At 47.2% G+C, this 20894-nt stretch overlaps 1 protein-coding gene across 1 annotated transcript in view; it reads left to right on the forward strand.

Moving 5' to 3' along the window:
- LOC149325449 (sodium-coupled monocarboxylate transporter 1-like) overlaps nucleotides 1–20894 on the forward strand; it is a 162635-nt gene that overhangs the window by 109175 nt on the left and 32566 nt on the right. Inside the window, exons 14-16 of the mRNA XM_089564290.1 lie at nucleotides 554–657; nucleotides 7839–7942; nucleotides 8011–8044. Of these exons, the coding sequence (XP_089420416.1) occupies nucleotides 554–657; nucleotides 7839–7942; nucleotides 8011–8044 (242 nt within the window). The remainder of the gene's footprint in view (nucleotides 1–553; nucleotides 658–7838; nucleotides 7943–8010; nucleotides 8045–20894) is intronic.

Genomic DNA, 20894 nt, shown 5'->3' on the forward strand with positions numbered 1-20894 from the left:
CATAATCGAGGGTCGATGAACATTGGTGTGGTCAGGCATGACAATCAACAGGTTGGTGGTCACTGACCATGTAAAGAGAAAGTTCGAGACCTGTTGGAGCCCGTGGCTGTTCAGAAAGATCATGAATTTTACCTTTACATGGTCAGTGGTGTTCAACGTGTTGAGCTTTCAACTTATGCCGGCCCAATTATACTCCCATGGATGACTCAGTAAAAGAAGGTTCTCCTAAGTTTTCCCAACAACGTGCGAATTTTCTCCCGTAGTGGGACAATGTTCCCCACATCGCTACCGCGCTAGGCACTCACTGGCGGCTCAATGATCCGTTTCTTGTAATGCACTTAAAAAATGGCGCCCGCCGTTTGCACTAATGTTATACTGATAATGCTTAAAAGCCAGCGAAATCCCTTCTCTGTTTGGTGTGAGTGCCCCTTTGTAGACCTCTGGCAGATATTCTGAAAACTACTACTGCAGAGCGAACGTGATAACAATACCTACAAGATTTCTCCCTAGAATGGAAAAAAAAATTTCTACTGTTCTCTATTTTTCCTTCTAGATCCGAAGCGCCTCCCTTCATATTTCTGGTGTCTCACATGTGGGCGAGCTTCTTTTCCATATTCGCCTGTGTTCTGATTGGAGTAATCGTGAGCACTCTCACAGGCAAGTGAAGCTTTTGTCTTTTACAAAGCGCGAATACCTGGAGTAAACCTCTGGACTGTTATCTCGGTGTCGCACCGAGAATGATCCCTATTAATAAAAAAGAAAATGTCTTCGGGAAAAGCAGTCTACTGTCACAATTCCCGCAATTGTAACGTCCACATACAGATACACTTAGCGCGTGTAGGCGTAGTGGTCTCTGTCACAGAGGAAATGCCCTCGTCTCAGCGTGGCGTGGATTGTAACTTTTTTGATCCCTCTTTCGAGATTTTTTACAACTTTTGCTAAGATTAGCCTGCCTGTTTCCGCTATGCTGAGTATCTCGATATGAGAGGCGCGCACCGTCTCGACTAGTTCTATCCGCTTGATATGTATACCTCTAACCGAAGCAGCCGCTCAGTCGAGGTAGCCATGGGTAGACCTAGTGCCTTTTAAAGACATTTCCGAACGAGGACATTATTTTCTCTGGCTTTGATATCTCGGGAAATCCTCGGTTGACGCCAGCGACGCTGCCTAGCTAATTTCGGCAGCGCACCAAGCTCTCGTAGTTAGCACAATGCTCTTCTTTTTATTGATGTGAAGCTGCGATTCCTACTTTTTTGTTTGCATATGTGTAGTTGTGTTTGTTATTTTGGGAATCAGTCTTCTCATAGTGCGCCTCTGTTGCTGTCACAAGTTGCGCCAGCGGCGTCGTCAACCTGCTGCTAGCAGTAGCTTCTTGAGGCTGCTCGATTGGTGGAGCTTAGCAAAGAAAAATATTTGAATTTATTTGGTTTCATTTCATATTTGTATTTGCTGCTTTACAACGCACAAGCTCAAGATTAAAGAGCAAGGCGTTGCAATATTTAAAAACTTATAGTTGTAACATTCAATCTGTTGTGATTCTCGAGAATGCTTTTCCTCGACTTAGCAGAGCCAAAGGCACCTCGCTGACGAACCGGAGTGGTGAGCGGGTAGAGACGATTTTCCTCTACCTTGGCCTGCCTCGAATTTTTCCTGTAAAAATGAGGCCCAAAGCGAAAGTAGAAATACATCCTATTTAAGCTGGTTCCTTAGAGCAGTGGGGCAAAGGAAAATGGGTTCTCGGGGAAAAGTTTCCAAGAGGTGTGAACTCCGGCTGAAGCTAACTCCTCGGCCACTAGCCAATAGTTTGAAACCACACTTGCGGGGGTGAAATTGAGACGCACCAGGGAGGAAAAGTATGTTAGTAGGATGAAGTTTTCAGCGTACCACAGGCGACCTATGCACCGTGTTCACTTTTCATGCATCCTGTAGGCTTTTTTCATAGATGATGCACTGATGGTATCTTTTACTGAACATTGGAAAGTTGTCTTTCGTGCCCTTGGTACCTCTTGTTCTGCATGCGAATTGTTCGCTACTGTGGTGTTGGCTTCAGAGTTTTTCTAACCTTGTTGTTTGGGGGCAGGAAACTTGTGTAAAAACGTTTAAAGCACGGATTTCCTTCGTTCGCTACCCATAGCAACACCTTCTACGGGCTGCGTTTTAAACACTGCTATACGTGATTAACGCAAAAACCGACAAGGAAAAATCTTCTTATCCGCAAATACTCGGCCTTCGGTTGTTACGAACGCAGCAGGAAGTGGGAAGCACAGCCGTTTTTTTAGGATGAGTCTCGCCGAACTGCCGAGCTCATGCAAGACAAATAAGACGCTCGGCCACGCACTGGGAGACAAGGTGCGGCCACCTTGCTCCACCGAAGGCTCCATCGATCAAGCCGCCACGAGGGATCTTTCAGATTCGCCAGCCAACACTGTGAATGATGATCGCTCACAACCCGAAATGGGCGGCCATACAAGTACGGACGAAATTTCGAAACGGCCCACAGCACAGCCAAACATTCCTTTTCTGTGGTGGAATAGTTGACTTCGGAACGGGACAAAGTGCGACTGGCGTAAGCAATCACGCGTTCTAGGCCATCTTGCCACTGTACAAGAAGCGCACCGAGACCAACATTACTTGCATCAGTGTGTAGTTCCGTGTCGGCCTCCTTGTCGAAGTGGCCAAGTACACGCGTACATTGGAGACGGGACTTGAGTTCCGTGAAGCGTCTTTCTTGGTCCTGGCCCCAGAAGAAGAGTTCAGCGTCTTTCGTCAGGCGGGTCAGAGGCTCAGCTAGCTTGGAGAAATTATGAACAAACTGGCGATAGGAGGCGCAGAGGCCCAAGGAACGACGTAGGCTCCGTTTGTCTGTGGGCTGGGGAAGGCAGCTGCGGCGGCCGTCTTTTCGGGGTCTGGACTAACGCCTCGAGCGCTGACAATGTGACCAAGAAAATTGAGCTCATGAAGCGGAAAGTCATATTTCCCCGGTTTGAGAGAGAGACCAGCGGAACGTATGGCCTCGAAAACGTTTCAGGTGCTCATCGGAAGTGTCAGAGAAGATCACGACATCGTCGAGATATACGAGGCACGACTGCCACTTCAGGCCAGACAGCACGGTGTCCATCATTCGTTGGAATGTGGCAGGGGCCGAGCACAAGCCAAAAGGAAGCACCTGAAACTCGTATACACCGTCAGGGGTAATAAAGGCGGTCTTCCCTCGGTCGCGTTCGTCCCCCTCTATTTGCCAATACCCACTGCGGAGGTCAGGGGACGAACAGTAGGTGGCATGGCGCAGGCGGTCTAGGGAATCATCAGTGCGTGGCAGAGGGTACACATCCTTCTTCGTGACGTTATTGAGGCGCCTGTAATCCACGCAGAACCCAAGGGTGCCATCTTTATTCGTGACGAGGACAACAGGCGATTCCCAGGGGCTCGTGGGCGGTTGTATGACGTCGTCCTGCATTTGTGTAACTTGGCGGCGGATGGCGTCACGTTCTTTTGAAGACACACGATAAGGGCGCTGACATAGTGGTCTTCGGTCGTCAGCAGCGATAATTCGGTGCTTGGTAAGCGGCGTCTGTCGCACCTTGGAAGTTGATGCAAAACAGTCGCGGAAGGAATAGATGAGATTTTCTACGCAGCGTTTCTGACTGGCCAAGTGATGCGGGTTTACATCGGTCGGGGTGGCTGTAGCCGTCGCCTCGTCGAGTTCTGACGTCGTGGACAAAGAGCACTGCCTGGTAAATTGTCCAAAATCGTCAGAATAAGTGACGATCACTGTCTTCGTTAGATGTTGCGGTTCATGGGTAAAGTTGGTGACTAAGATGTCGGTACGACCGTTGGCAAGTTCTACTACGCCTCGGGCTACACAAACTTGCCGAGCGAGTACCAGCGACATGTTCGCTTCAGCGATGCCAAGGGTGCCGGTGCTGCCATCACACTTGCCTTTGACGTATTTGCTGGCTCGCGGAGGGATCGTTATGTGGTCGTCACATAGGCGCAACACTACTCTGCTGGGCTGGCTGTTGGTGTCAACGGCTCGCTGGGCGGAAAAAGATACCATGAGCTCCCGAAGATCGATGACCGCACCATACTCTAGAAGGAAATCCATGCCCAGAATGAGATCTTTCGAACAGTCACGTAATACGCCAAAGGAGCCAGTGAAAGTAAGACCTCGGTTCTGCATGCGGCAGGTGCTGACGCCTATCGGCGTCACTACATGGCCACTGGCGGTGCGGATCACGGGTCCACACCAAGGCGTCAGAACCTTACGGAGCGTCATGGCGAGCTGACCGCTCATCACCGAAAAATCAGCGCAGGTATCGACGAGTGCGGTCACTTGATAACTGTCGTCGGTAACTAAAACTTCTGCAGAAACTAATCGTTCGTAGCACGTCGGTGAGGTCGTCGGATCGGGTGGTCGCCGCCCGGGTCGTCGCGTCGAATTGTCGGGTGGAGGCTGTTCACTCTGTGCAGTGGCGACGGCCCTACCCCCGGAGGACGCCGTCTTTAGTTTTCCCGGCGAGGGGACGTGCGTCTGAACTGACCAGAGGTTGAGGGCCGATTGGGCGAAGCAAAGCGCCTCGGGGATGGCGGTCGCGATTGGCACTGCTTCGAGGTCATCGGGGGCAGCACGTGAGCGGCGAGGTACTCCTCTATGTTCTGCGGTCTTTCACCATAGCGCGGTTGAGGTGCATCCGGCAGGAATCCTCTCAATCCCATACGCCTGTACGGGCAATGCCGCAGAATATGGCCACGCTCTCCGCTGTGGTAGCAGAGCGAGCGATCGTTGGGCGTGCGCCATACGTGCGCTTTGCTGGTAGGAGTTCGCAGGTCCTGCTGCTGCTCCACGGTGCGCAGGTAACGGTGGGGTGGTCGAGGTCCGGCAACGGGGCGAAACGCTTGCGGCACGATGGCAGGTCGGCGCAGGGCATTGCTGTAAGACAGGACGTGCTGCTCCGGTAGTGGTGCTGGTGGTGGCTGCACCGCTCGCTGGATTTCGTCATGGATGACGTCCCCTGTTGAAGGTATGCTTGCCGACAGAGCATCCAAGCGGAGGTGTCGTAGTTCTTCGCAAACGATGCTCCGTACAATCACTCGCAGCGCCTCGTACCCGGGGCCTGGCAAAGACACGAAGTAGTGAGTGGCCGCTACATTCGCCTGACGGCCGTATTGGGCACTCCGTTCCTGCAACGAACGTTCCATGCTCGTAGCTTCTTTGGGGAAGGTGGCGTCAGTTAGCGGAGGGTCGCGCATGCGGCGAGCGAACAGCTGCTCCTTCACCCCACGCATAAGATGCCGTACGTTTGTAGCTTCGGGCATGGCAGGGTCGGCCCGATTGAAGAGGTGTGTCAAGTCCTCTATAAACATGGCCACGCTCTCGTTGTACTGCTGTGACCTGGAGCGAAGGGCAATCTCAACATTTTCCTTCCGTTCGCTCGAGCTGAATGTGGCGAGCAACTCGCGGCGACAAGCTGCGCATGGAGAAGGACGCCTCGTGGTTCTGAAACCAAGTTTTCGCCGAGTCGTGCAGTGCAAAATATACATTCAGCGGCTTCCGCTCGTCGTCCCACTGGTTGAATGCGGCCACACGGTCAAAACTGGCCAACCGAATCTCTACATCCTCGAACCGGTCGCCGTGGAAGGATGGTGGCGACCGAGGTGCGAGAAGGACGAATGGCAGAGCACTGCCGGAGCAGTGACCTGTCTGGCTGCCAGTGGTGGACGTCATAGCTCTCACAGGCCTTGTCAGTGGCTCAAACTCGGGTTGCAGGTCTCGCAGGCGACGGCTCGCTTTGTGGACGGGTGTGGCGTCCGCGCGTTGGGGAGAAGCGTCACGGCTGTCGTCGGGGTCAGAGTACGTGGGATGGCACCTAGCACCGCCACCAAATTTGACCGACCAATGCAGCAGCAAGCGGGAAGCATAGCCGTTTCTTTAGGACGAGGCTCGCTGAACCGCCGAGCTGGTGCAAGACAAAGAAGACGCTCGGCCACGCGCTGGTAGACAAGGTGCGGCCATCAGGTGGCGCCTGCAGAGGGTCAGCAGTGTGGAAATATTTCAGTCTATTTTATCTCCATTTTCTCTCCAAGAACTTCCCAAAAAGTGCGTCTAAGGTCGAACCCAAAACGACAACGACTGGCTAACCATGTCTTACTTATTCTCAACTTCCCCCTGTCAATACTTTAGGTATATCGATCCCAGTCGCTAGTGGTAGTAAGGTACAAGTTTAAGTCCTGCAATATCCTCGGAAATACATCATAAGATTTGGCATAACAACGGGGCACTGCATCGAGATTCGTTGGCGTAGTAGACGAGATAGGAGAACGTTGTCCAGAGTACATTACTATGAAAGTTGAACAGATTACAAAATGAAACTCGCTGAAGATTTTGACACGCACAGAAGCGTGAAATAATCGCTAATACCTATTATATGAAAAGAGGTCGTTTCCGATGTTTTAGCGCGAGTTCTTCCTGTAAAAAAATAAATTATGTGCTTGACTTAATATGGCTGCTAAAGCTGCTCCAAGGTAGCTTTTTTCCCCTTCCTCTTCTATATATAGCCGCGAAATAAAGCAATCTAACTCAAGTATCTCACAGCACATATGAACACCTAAAATCTCATTTTTCCTTACATCGCGAAAATTATTTTTAAAAGTGAAGGAAAAGTTGCATTTTCTAAATTTTGTGCACAGAGCTTCAACGCTACTACTCAAGGAATGAGGATATCGCCACAGTAGCTTTTTCTTTTATTTTCTTAAAACACGTAAAATATTTTGAAATGAAAAATTTTGAATTCGTGAATATTGCAACAAAACTGTATTTTCCGTTCACTTAAAAGCCGACAGGATGAGAAACAAACCACAAACCCAAATAAGTCCTCTGCTCCAACTGCTGAGTGTGCGAGTTTATATACGCCTTAAATTATATGGGAAGGATAGGAATTACGTTGTGCGCTTGAAGAGGACTTTCGGGGTTTTTGAATATTTTCAGGTGATATCCCATTCCGTAATGTCCCTTTTCCCCGATGCGAAAAAAAGTTTTTTAAAATCTCGAGCAGACGTACTTTAAAAGAGGAAAACCAGGGAAACGAAACCGAAATTGTATTTTGACCTAGCTATCACGTCCGGAGAGGAGAACCTAAGACGCTCTATCGTGTACGCATTGATTAGCTAAACTGGCGACTATATTGGAGAGCCGCGGTCAGTGCTAGTTCAAAATCACCAGAAGTGCTAAATTCGGGGAGAAACCTTAACGGGCACTTCTAAGCACACGCGTTGCGTCATGTTATAGCCCTGTATCTCGCAGTGAAGACAAATTTTCTGCAGTAGTGAATTTAGGTCAGGACAGGTCAAGGCAGGACCGCGACAGAATTGTGTTGTAAGGACAACCGTGATTATTATGCATACGAGGGAACTGAGCTGTTTCGTAGAGGTCTGCCGCTGCATCGCACAGTGGGTGAATCAGCTGCTCCGGCAAGTTTTCTTTGTCTCAACATCCTTACTCATTGGAAGATGCGGAATCAGACAAACCTGAAAAAACTTGGGCATGTACTAAAAATCCGACCTCTCACCTTATTCTCCTTAACTTACATGCCAGTGTTATAAACTATGAATTTACTGCTGATAATGGTGAGCAAAAAGTGAATCGTAACCTCGTTGCTTTACACGGATTTGTAAAGCAGACACAGTGCGGTAATTAGAAGAGCGTTTCTGGGTTCCGGCCTCAACATGTGTCTTTGCAAGATGAATTGCAAGGAAAGCTTTTGGAGGGGGTTAACCAATACGATAAGGTAGAAAGAATATTTCGGTTACAGTTAACAACCAAAAACGTTCTCTTCTCATAGGCGAAATCAAGTACAAAAATCCGCAGCAGCATCGTCTGTGCAGTGATTTAGCAGTTCGGTTTTGGCGGAAGACTAAACTCTTTCCTTATGAAGAAAGCTCTAAGGTAAGAGTCTCCACGGGCGCTATTCTGCCATTTGAATGCCAGATTTTTCAAAATCGTATTCTTTTCAGGTTGCGACTGTCGCAGAGACCAAGGAAACGACACGTAACTGTTATATAGAGGACGAAAGTCTTCTATCACAGAATTGGGAGACCTCCATTTAAAAAAATCTTTACAGAGGGACGAAGATGAAAGGTGCTATTGCCATAACTCGTTTAATCAAATCCATGAAGTTTTCACCCAAAAACGTTTACCTCATTATCGCCGCATTTTAAGCCCCTGCTCGGAAATGAACGCCGTGACCAAGTGCACAACTGTACCCTAAGTTGTGTTCAGTTATCACACTGACTGTAGGATCCTGCACCTGGTTACACCATCTATGAAAGAGAGACAACGTCATTAAATTAGAACAAAGTCGATGTCACATAAGCAAAATTGTTGAGCGCACTTTCAGACTCTATTAGATAGTGTGGGAGTGGCTCGTCCGGTCTCCAAGGAGATGTCCTCGACACAGTGTGACATGCTCAGTCAAATACAAGCTACCAAATGACAAAGGAGGTGGTCGTTTGTTGCCCAGCTTTTGGGAGTAGCAAGCCAGAGAATAGGCCGGAGCCGAAGGTACACAAACAAAACAAACCATACTGCAAAGACAAGATACAGAGGAATTTCTAAACGCTCGTAATAGCACATACAAATTGATCTACAGAACAATGCACCACATGCAAACTAACACTAGAGAGAAACTACGGTACAAGAGGTCGTGCGCATAAAGTGCCTTAATAAAATAGAGTGTCCAACAAACAAAACTCAATTTGTTCAACGGGCGCTAACACAGACCTACAGCAACCAGAGCTACAACCGCAGACTGGCGCGCGTTCCTTGCCTGGTGCGTGGCTGGACGGCAGCGGTGTTGCCCGCGAGTCGTGCTGACGCACTTCTCCGAAGCTTCAACTACGGCGCCGGATGACTGACAGCTCTCAACGTCATTGGAATATAGAACGTACCATGTCTGTTCTGTTTCTTCGCGCCAAGACAGCCGCGCAAGTACACACAGTATTAACCTTACAACTGCGCTTTCACCATCCTGTCTAGCGCGGGGCACCGTTGGTCAGGCGTTAGAGAGCGCCTTTTGAGAATTCGAGTGGCTTCTTTCCGAACCGGCGCCGTCGCTTGCGAGTGAAGTGCAGAGAGCGTCACTCAAAACGCATGAAGTAACTCGCTGTTCATCGGTAACCGGGGCTCGCTTCTCTGACGCTGTCGAATCGTGTACGGCGTGCGCGGGCGGTATTCCTTCCGCGCCACGCCGGATTTACAAGTGCGACCCGAGAGTTTTTGTGAGAGTCGGTCTGCTCTCAAGATATCAGGGTGACCCTTTCCAGAATAACCAAACTCTCTTAATATATGAGGAAAGATTGCAATGTTGGCTAAGACAGTTAGGTCTTGAAAATATCGGTATCAGAGTCTTTCATAACTGCTTAAACCTGTCAGCATTCAGAGTGCAAGAATGCCGCCAGGGCATTCAAAGCAGCATTTGTACTGCTGCATTGCATACCGCTGTGTGCAATGAATGCAGTGGTCAATGAGGAGAAAACAATTTTTAACCTTGCCTGTACATGCTTTCAGCGCAAGACCAATGGGAATGGTGTAGTATAGGGGAATCGACTCAGCCATAGCTGTCTGGCGATATCCTTGCTGTCTCTTAAGGAGACGGCAGTGTGTGTTAGTGCCGCATTCATTGGTCCGTAGGAGGAGAGGGAAGTTTGTGAATACCTCTGGTAAATAATTCTATTATCTTTGCGCTCCTTTCCTAAGCGCTGCCATCTGCTCTGTCCTTGCCGGTAGTGTGACGACACCAATCGACGCTAGTTGCAGAGAGGCACCAGCTGGGGGACTGCCCGGGTGGAGCCTGCATGGTGTTCTCGGAAGAACGCTAGCATAAATCTTCTTAAGAAGATGGCCGCGAAGTACTTGCAATATTACAGACCGGTCAGCTTACTATCCGTTTAGAAGCTAGTTACCAAAGCAATCGCTACCCGAATGAGGTCAACTTTAGACTTCATTAACCAAAGGAGCAGGCTGGTTTTCAGAAAGGATACTTACTCGGCGACGGACCATATTCGCATCATTATTAAAGGTTAAAGTGAAATGCGAGTGTGAAAAGCACGCAAAAGTAATGCACGTGATAGGTATAGATTATGAGAAGGCATTTTGAGTCTGTCGAAACTTCAACTGTCATGCAAGCATATTAAAGGCTCTGGAAAATATCTATAACGATTGCAACACGGACCATTGTGCTTCAGATTGAAGCTGATAATGAACACATCACGGAGAGTGTGAGGCAAGGAAATGCTATCTCTTAGAGGCTTTTCACATAGCATTGACAGGGGCACTGGGAGAACTTGAATGGCAAGGATTGAGGATAAGGAATGGGCATAAAAGCTTGAAGGTACAATAACGCTCCGCTTTCAGTGTATGACTTGATAGCATTAGTGGGCTACTGCCAAGAAATGAGGCATTGGTGAGTCTATGCTTGCAGAGATCACTGGGGTCATCGTACAGTCTTGCCTCAGTGGTGCGGCTGTTAAGTGGTGCGCCACTGTCCTGCGATGGTAGTTGCTCCCATCGCTTAGGGCTGGTGCAACCCGAGTTGGTCACAGCAAGCAAACCTCTTGCGACCATTCTTTTAACTGTTCCCTGCAACGGTGGTCAGCTTGCTCACAATCCGGTGGGAAGGTAGCGACCACGCAACAATGTTAACGTGATTTAGGTAGCCCACCTAGGTTGCTTGTGCGAGCATTTTCCGCTCACCACGCTGACGACTACAACGACGTCGGATTTTCAGCCTGACGGGATCATTAACGCTGTTTTATAAGTTTCTGGTGAATACCTTAGTAGCCTACAACAAGTAGCCTACAACTTCGCAAGGCGATGTCGCTTACGACATCGCCTTGCTAAGTAAATTAGCGCACGAACTGGAAACCTTGTCAAAACACTAGACAGGAAAGCACGACAGTGATTAAAAAAATTAAAATTAATCGAAAAGGGCTCTCGGAAGACAATTGGAAGGGAACGGCATTCTTTCTGGGCTCATGAGTGGAATGGACGGAAGTGGTAGATGGAATTAAGTTGTCTGCAAAGTGTCCACAGGAATTTTCAGTCATAAGCTGAATGGTAAATAGAATAAAATCTAAGAGTTCATTGTGCAAGTGTTGATAAACAACGTATATGTAAGGATAGTAGTGATAGTTACTAAATAGTTAGTAAAAAAAGTGATAGCTCCCTATAGTGACAGTCATTGCTAGAGGTAGATAGTAGTAGTGATAATAGTGATACTGATGATAGCTGCCGATGGTGGTACCGGTAGAGATAGAGAGTGGTGGTTGTGGTGGTGATAACGATCGTTACTGATAGTGATAGTGAAGTTGTTAGAGATGTAGCGATGATGGCAGTGATGATGGTAGTGATAGTGATAGACAGTGACAGCGTTGATGATGATAGCTATGATCAAAGCGGTTGGGAAAGAAAAAAATATGAAAGATAAAAAGTAAAATTAAACAAAAATAAAAATCTAAATATCAAAAATAAGATCACAACAAAACTTCAAAAATAAAAAAAATGTAGGAAGAAGACAAAATGGAAAGGCTTTCGCATTTCCGCTCTTAAGCAGACTTGAAGGTGCACTAAAAAGGGTCGTAAGTTGATCTTTTTTCAACGGGAACTCGATCTACACGCTCCAAGTATTCACAGGAACTTCTAATTATTGTGCTGTGCGGCCGATTTTTATATATCAAATCGAAATAAACGCCCAAGCAACCACCTTTTTTGAACTCACCTTCGAAAGGAATTCAGGATATGGATTCAGAACTGGTATTCCGGTTTAACTGAGCGCGACGATCTTAATTTTCACGCTGTGAAAGATAATCAAAAAGCTATCATTACGGATGCACAGTAAAAGAAGGCGGTATTAGATTGTTTGGCAAGCTCTCAGCAGTCAAAAGATCTCAAGAAACGCCAAAACATGAGAGCTTCTAACCCCCCAGATATTACATAACTGGTGTAGCTATAAAAGCTAAAAATAAGTGCAAGGTAACAGACATTATAGAAGCCACGGTAATAATGATGTAAATGAGATAGGCAGTATTACACAGCAATGGGATGTCCCACCAGTAACCAATGCATAAGCAAAGACACCATTAGGAGCAATGCGGAGAGGAAAAGGAGCTGGTGATGATCAGGTAACAGCAGATCTTCCCAAGGACGCTGGGAGGATTCTGCTAAAAAAATAGCCACCGCAATGCCTTATGACCTCGAGCATGCCACAAGCTTGGAAGAACGCTAGCATAATCTTAATCCATAAGAAACGAGACGTCAAGGACTTGAAAGATACAGACGGATTAACTTACTGTCAGTTGCCTGTAAGTTATTTACTAAGGCTCGATAATAGATTCAGGGGAACCTGTGACCTCTACAAACCAAATGATCAGGCAGGCTTCCATAAAGAATACTCTGCAACAGAGCACATTCACAGTATTAATCAGGTGATAAATGCGCAGAATATAAATAATTCATCTATAGAGCCTTCAAAAATTACAGGAAAGCACTTAAGTCAGTCGAAATATTCAGAAGTCATGCAGAGAACTGCCTTTCCGCGTATATGCACACACTTCATCATTATTATTTTTTTTCATTAAAGGTCCCTTCATGTACGTTGCACATGATGTGGCAGACAGGGTTGTCAAGCAGTCATGCATACAAAAGGAGAAATAAATACTTGCGCGAAAAGATTGAAAAAAGGATACTAGAAGTCATGTACAACTCAAATTGTATATGTAAAAAGTCAGGCAAAAAAAGCATCAGTATATAAAAATGAAAGGCAATGCAGTGATGCAAGCAAAAAGACTGCAGAAAAGAGCAGTGGAAAAACATGCAGAAATTCAGAAAAATGGAACATAATGCCGGACTTCATGCAGTTCAGATCTCTGGGAGAGGAGCCCGAGGAAAAGCAACTATTGTAGGGTTGAAGTAATCAGTTAATAGCCGCATAAATCTGAAGGTATTATCTTCTGTGAGAGTGGTTATTCGCTTTTATTCGCACCTCAGTTAAATGTGAATCTTGCCACTATATAGGACGTTGTAAGAATAAGATGGGCGACTGTGAGAGCAAAAATCAATTCAAGCTAAAAAAAAGCAAACGGACAACCGAATCTGCGAGTTGCTCCTTGGCACAGGCATGTCACCTATCTTCGTATTTACCGGGGGAGGTTCACTTAGGTGGAAAAGAAGGCGGATAGGTTGAATGAAAAATTATTTAGGTTGCCTAGTCCGCACTCAAACTAGAGGAGGCTATGAAGATGCCCTTCTAACTGGCAGCTAACTGGCCGTACAAGTCGAGACGCTGTTGTTTCTGCGGCCATAGGTAGGTTTTCGCATATATCAAAGCTTCCCTGCTTCTAAATTCTCGCTTCAGTTCTCCTCACACAAGAGCCAAAAAGGCTGCCCAGGATAGCTACGAAAATTCCTTCATTAGCGTTGCCTTCTTAAAAAGGGGGTAAATTAATCAGAGGAGACTTCTAAATCGACAACACATTCACGAGAATGAGGAGTCAATTGAGGAGTCAACGAAGCAAATGATTTTTCTTACCGATTCCAACGTCCAGGAGCTGTAATTTGACTTTCCACTGATTGTTGGGCCGGTCGACGTCCATGGTTAGGTTCGCACCCGAGATCACGCACAATTCTTTCGTCGCTGTCGCGCTTGGAGGCATGCCCGCGATCGTGTTGGCGACCGGTGGAATGACAGTGTTGAGCGTGATAGCGCCGCCGTACGGATTAGCTTGCACCCGGAGGGCCAGAGGAGCGAGCACGTCCTAGCCTTGCTCTACGTCTTCCCCGGCCTCGGATGCACTGGAATGGGGCTGGTTTACAGCGGTCGATTCCTGTACCAAGACACAGGGATGGTTGAGTTTTCACCTACAGGATAAACACCGGTGAACAGCGGCATGAAGAAGGTCAACTTTCTAAGCAGGTCTTTAACCTTTAGTACTCCGAACTGTCTCGCACTGTTTCAAAAACTAGAATTCTACTTTAAAATTAGTATGCGCTTCCTAAATTAATGGAAAACAGTGTAGGCAAAACTAGGAGTTACTGGGCATGTCTCTTGAACGGTCTCATTTTGAAACATACGCGCTTGACACATGCAGAATGCAAATGCCGTCTCAAGCTTCATTCTTGTTGTGTCAAATGTAACCCGCCCTGTACCCCGGAAGAAGCAGAGGAAGCAGCTATAGCAATAGCCATCGCCCAAACCAGTGCGGTTCATATAGTTAGCGATTCCAAAACAGAAACTTTTAACTTCGCCCGCTGAAGCGTTCATCCTCCCGCGTGGCAGATATGGAGAATGTGCACCCTAAATTCCGACCCGCCGCGGTGGCTCAGTGGTAAGGAGCCCGTCTACCGAGCCGTAGTACCCTGGTTCGAAGCCGACCGCGGCGGCCGCGTTTCGATGGAGGCGAAACGCAAGAGGCGCCCGTGTGCTGTGTGATGTTAGAGTCACTGGAAAAAATTTCAGAGCAGGGTGTCGAACCGGCATTTTTTCGGGTTCGGTTCGGGTTCGGGTTCACGCCTTTCGGGTTCAGTTCCGGGTTCGGCTCCAGAGGGCCATTCCGTTCCGGTTCGAACCGGTTCGGACCGTCTCGAACCGGTTCAAACGGGTTCAAACGGGTTCAGGACAAAAAAAAAATTATAACGCCGAGGGGTTTCAGTCAACCTTGCTATGCGTTTTCTTTTTTCTTGCACATCACGGTACAAAATAAAAAATCCAAAGATTTGTTTACAAGAACATAAAACTGGGCTAGTTGGTAAGGGTTCATGAAAAAGGACAAAAGGAAGTCTGGAGACTACACAGACGCTGACTAACAACTGGTTATTACATTCTCGGAAACGTATATGAAGGCGCAGGACACCGTGAACAATCCAAAAAACAGAAGAGCAAAGATTAAAACTAAAAAAACCGTACTGCGCATGCACATCATAGTCGAGTCATGACATCTTTTTCAACGAAATTCGAAGGCTATATTATATAGTAGACGGCGCTTCCTTATCTACTGGAGCTCACACAGTTGCCAAGAAAGCCTGTCTCCTTATCAATGAAATTGATGTATGGTTAAGCAACACGCTCATCTGCTTCGTTCCTGATCATAAAGGCCTCGACCATCTCCCTACAAATTCGATCAGGGTGATTAAACAGGAGACTTGTCTTCCTAATTGGGGAAGCAATGAGCAATTGTTCGAACATCACAGATGGGTGAAAAAAGTAGCGGTGTCGTACAACTTGGCTTTGCATTGCAGCGAGTGCGACGATTGCTTCCCCCAGTAGATAAGACAAGTGTCCTGTTTAATACCCCCTTTGCATTTGTAGGGAGTTGGTCGAGGCCAATGGGATCGGGAAGGAAGCCGATGAGTGTGTTGCTTCACCATCTATCAATTTGGTAGATAAGGAGTCAGGCTTTCTTGGTGTTTTGTGAGGTCCAGGATATAGGGGAGTGCCATCTGCTGTGAAAGACACTCTTCGAATTTCGTTAAAAATACGTCAGGATGTGATGTGCATGCGCCACATGGTTTTTAAGTTTTAACCTTTGTTCTCTTTTTTTTTGGGTTGTTTCCTGTGTCCTGCGCCTTTATATACTTTTCCCAGAATAAAATAACCAGTTGTTAGTCAGCGCTTGTGTCGTCTCCCGTCTTCCTTATGTCGTGTTTATTGCGTTACTTGAGCATGAAAAAATTGTTTAATGTGAGATGTTCTGACTTTACCTATTTTATTTATTGTCCGCATCAAAAAGACGAATTTACGGCAAGAGCCGCAAAATGAAATCAACTCGAAATTAATGGAAATCGGCTATGTATATACGCTATAATCCACCTTATGAGGTGTAGGACGAAAAGCCGATGGATTTTCCATCTACAAGACCCTCCTGTTGGGAGACCCCGTAGCGCGAGTAATAGGCCTCCGTTGAAGCTTTAGTCAGTTGGTACTGTCTCGTACGCAGTGTACTTACGGGGCACCAGAATTTCCGCCGCACGTGCCCTCTACGTTCCCGCGCACTACTGAGAAACGAAACAGTCATGTGTTGGCACGTATACATATACAGGAAGATACCTTTCCGTCACCCCGAAACCGACTTGCCAGTCCCCCCCTCCTTTACTACATGGTAAGAATATGTTCGAGAATCCCTCCACCGCCCATCCCCCACCCAACGAGAGCCTCGTGGGAGCACTGGCTCTCCCTAACATGCAGAACTTACCAAACATATTTTATTTAAATCACCTATTCGAGATCGCCTTTGTGACTCACGTTATATATCCCAAGCCCCTATAGCTCAGTAGCTTCAAAAACTCAGCTAATCGTGGCTTCTCACTATAGTAAAGTAAGAAATTTGTTTGTGATAGAATGTTTAGGACTTTTACTGGGGCGCTATGAAAGGCAATCTTTTCGTCAACAGAATTTTTTGCGCCCTTGATAGAGCGCATTTGTCCACCAACTTGTTTCAGGCATTTATTTTCAAAACTGCAAACAACCCGTTTCTGGCAGCTGTGCTTAATAGGTGACTAAGTGCTCGCCTGTCTTTTCTGGACATGCTCGCTAGTGCTGATTCATTCGGTTTTCTCACTCTTCGCTTTTACTTACCTGTACGGCCTCTCCACAAGGCAGATGACAAATGTTGCGATCGGGCATTACTTCCTCCACCCATACATATACAGCCTTACTTAGACTTTCTTGGTACTGGTGTATTAAATCAAAGTCAGCGGATGTACAGTGGAGCCCACTTTAATGGCCGCAGATATAACGAACGCTCGCTTATTGCGAGCGGGTGTGGTGCTACTATGAAAATATGCATAAGGGCAACGGAAATTCGTCGCACATACAGCGAGCAACACTGGCCACACCACTCGGTTATAGCAAACGAGGTGGCGTGGTGAACTACCCTGAGGTTGTAGAGGTCGTCCTTCCGCTAAAAACGCAAATGAAATAGCGCCCCTCAACCTTCACGACGCCGCCCCGGAAAGAACATGTCAACCCAGAAATGGAATTAAAAGGCGGCACTGCTGTGCGCAGCGCTAACCGTTAAGTCCGGTTAAGTCCGGCGTCCAGTAACAATGTAAACGCTAAAAAAGGCATGGTTCAAATAGTAAGTACTATTCAAATAGTAAGTAACCGCCGGCCAAACCCGCGTCGATGGCTAACGAGGGCAATCATTGCCTACGTGTTCGCCGGCTCAGCAAAGCATCCCGAATGGAAGAAGCGCGGTACGCGTGAGAAAGCGGCATCGTCAAAAGCGAAGCTACTGACCATGGTCGCGGATCAACTCACAACAGCGATTAGATAATTCTCAAATCCTTGCTGGCCATGCTAGTCGCGTGGTATGCATATGCATAGCATGTGCGGGCGGAGGCAGGGAGTTATGGTGGCATGCCTTATGCCAAGATCGCTGAAATCGACGCTGTCAAGTAAGCCATGAGGAGGGTCAGAGAGGTTCCAAATATTCCATGCAACAACCATAAAAAAAGCCTACAAGATAGGCGAATAGCTTAAAGCATCTGTAAACAAAGTTTTCTGTTGCGCCGCCATTAGTACGAATCCCTCTCGGAGTCAGAGGTCAGACTATGCATACTCTTTTAGTTAATCATTTTACTGCGTTAGCACTGTAGCCTGCTTTCCCAAAAATAACTTCGCTGCGTGCGTGCAGCCTCCATCCTTGATTCACACTCCGGTGGGCGTACATCAGAGCATTCACTGGTAAAAATGCACCTTCAAAAACTCACCCATCTTTCCACCCCTCATCACCCACCTGTACCCGATATAGCCGAGGCAGATTGTTGCGAAGGCTCAACGTATTCAGTCGCCCAAGCGTTCTACACAAAAAACGCCAAAAAAGCATAAGCCTGTCGTGTCAGACACTAAGAACGGCAAATATGACTGCGAGAAGTAGATATAAGTCGCCAGACAGAGAATTCAAAATCGAGCAGTGCGAGAACAGCGGATGGAGCCGTGCGCTGGCGACTGGCAGCAATTCTTTCTTAGAAGCAGAACGATTTCAGCGAATCGGCATAACGAAATCACTTCATCGTAGTTACATTTCATCGCAGTAGCATCTTTCTGGGCGGAATAACTATTGCATGCCAGCGAGCGCATGTATTTCCGCATTGTCCTTTTGTGTAATCGGTATTTACTTTTTTTCTTATTAGTACATCTCCACCGTTGCCAAGAACCAGCCTTCCGTTGCTTATTTCCGTCGCGTGCAAACAAAAATATGCGGATTCTAAAAGAAAAAGAAGCTGCACCAATTTATACACCCTTCTTTTGGTAATACTAGTAGTAATATCTGGGGTTTAACGTGTCGAGTAGACATTGGGGCTACATGACAGACGGTGTAGTGGAGGGCTCCAGATTAACGGAGACCAGCTGGGGATTTGCGACGTCACGCTGGTTTTTGTATTTTTGGAATCACCAGCCGAGCTCCACAGCCATTCAGCCATTTTTTTTTCTTTATTGCCCTACAGACCCATCGTGAGGGGTTTTATTTAGAACTTGCTATCTCAGACAATGAGCGCCCACAAAAGTAAATGTTGAACTACCTACTGCGGTTGCTCAGTGGTTAGGGCGCTCGGTGTACCCGGTCTCGAACTCGGCTCCGGCGACCACGTTTTGTTGGAGGCGAAACGCAAAAGGCACCGTGGGCTGCGCGATGTCAGTGCACGTTAAAGGGCAACTGCGCCACTTTTCGCGATACGCGATTTCGCGATACTCAAGGATTCAAATCTATATAGGCTTTAGGTAAAGCATCCTAAGTTTTTTGCACTACCATTTAAAATAGTGACGTAATCGACGATTAAATTTTGCACTTCTCCTCAAAGCAACAGTGGAGTGCGGCGAAGTTCAATGTGATGTCACGGAAGGTATGATTTCAAATTACTGCTGCCGTCAGCCACGCCCTGCCGTGCCTCGTTGGACGCTGCCAAACAACGTTCGGCGGGCTTTGACTTCGGTGGCGTTGGTATTTTTTCTTCCAAAGGCGTTTATGCGTTGGAAATGTACGGATACTTTAGATGACGTCTTCATGCGCCCCCCCCCCCCCCCCTTAGCGTTGTGCGCTGAGGAGAAGCTTGAAGGCCGTCGCAATTTTAATTGATGATTACGTCACCGTTTCAAATGCTAGGCCAAAAGGACAACGCATATTTTACCTAGAAGTTTCAGAAATCGACCCTTTTAATCTCGTCGATTTCCAAAACCTATGCAGTTGCCCTTTAAGGATTCGCAGCAGGTAGACATTATTCCGGAGCCCGCCCCTACTGCGCCTGTTTCTCTTTTTTCTTTCATCCCCACCTTCCTCCCACTCTTACGGCGCGGTTCAGGTATCCATCAAGAAGTGAGACAGACTGCGCCATTTCCTTTTCTCAAAAACCAGCATCACAACATTGTTGGGTCCTCGCCCTAATATTTCGTCTATTTGTGGGAAATGACGCAAAGAAAAGGAAGGCATTCTCAATCGATACTAAAATGCCTATAGACACCCCGTTTTATTTCGTGTTTTCTCCTTTCAAAAGACGCCATAGATATTAGAATGCATGGATCACCGTGTGGTATTCGGCTACTGCCTCTAAATGATTTAGAAAAGAATTTATTCTTCCATGCTGTTTCGGTTTCATCAACCGAATGATGGCTGTTACGTGAGTTCAACTTTAGGTCACGTGAGGCACGGGAAAACTAATACAAACGCTGATGCGTTGTTTTGACTCACTGTAGCACTTAAATCAGCCGGCTTCAAGACCTATCATTACAACGAACGACGTATCAGCAGTTATATTGCCGTTTTATAGCCCCTCACGTGACCTAATTTCCACTGCACGTCACACCCATCATTATGTTGGTGAAACCGAAACAGGGTCAAGAAGAAATTCAAATATAAATTATTTATTATGTGTTGGTGAACACCACGCGGTGCTCTATATACCCCAATGCCTAACGCATTGTTTGAAAGAAGAAAGCACGCAAGCAAAAGTTTGGTTCTATAGTACTTTATTGATTGGTTTATGGTTTTTGGGGTTTAACGTCCCAAAGCGACTAAGGCTATGAGAGACGCCGTAGTGGAGGGCTCCGGAAATTTCGACCACCTGGGGTTCTTTAACGTGCACTGACATCGCACAGTACACGGGCCTCTAGAATTTCTCCTCCAAAGAAACTCAACCGCCGCGGCCGGGATCGAACCCGCGTCTTTCGGGTCAGCAGCCGAGCACCATAACCACTGAGCCACCGCGGCGGCAGTAGTACTTTATTGAGTTAGAGCAGTCCTAACAATTTGATTAAAGATTTACGCAAATATTTAAAAGGGGAGGAATACTAACTCAAGATTTCACATAAACCTGACGTACAGTACGGTCCATTGTTAAAGGGAACATGCGATCGCGTGTGCTCGGCGCTTCAGGAAGCCCTGCCGCCTGGATGCGGCGAGAATAGGCGGCATCAGGCGCATGCGCGGAGTGACCAGCCGTCATGCTTACTGCGCATGCGTCTTGTGCCGACAATTCCCACAAGTTCTCGGCGGCAGCGCTCCGCGAAGAGCGGAGGCCACGCGATCGCATGTTCCATTTAACAGTGGACCGTACTCTACAAATGTTTAGAATTGGCGGTAGTACATTACAGAAGGGTCAATTAGGCTTCTTCCCAGGCACCACATCTCCTGTAAGTTTGCTGTCGTATATACTGGGTAAAATTATCTCACTTCCCAGCGCAGACAGCTACGGGTGGGTAAATCTATGCCATAGATCTCATTTTGTCGGGAAACAAGACGTATGCCGGGATACAAAAAAACTGCGGCTCAACCGGGTCCCGAACCGGTTCGGAACGGTTCCTTTGAATCGTTCCGGTTCGGGTTCAGTTCCAAGATGGCGAAAAAATTAT

The sequence above is a fragment of the Amblyomma mixtum genome, chromosome 10, assembly GCF_055824585.1.
Source record: "Amblyomma mixtum isolate Tamu chromosome 10, ASM5582458v1, whole genome shotgun sequence".
Taxonomy (NCBI): Eukaryota; Metazoa; Arthropoda; class Arachnida; order Ixodida; family Ixodidae; genus Amblyomma; species Amblyomma mixtum.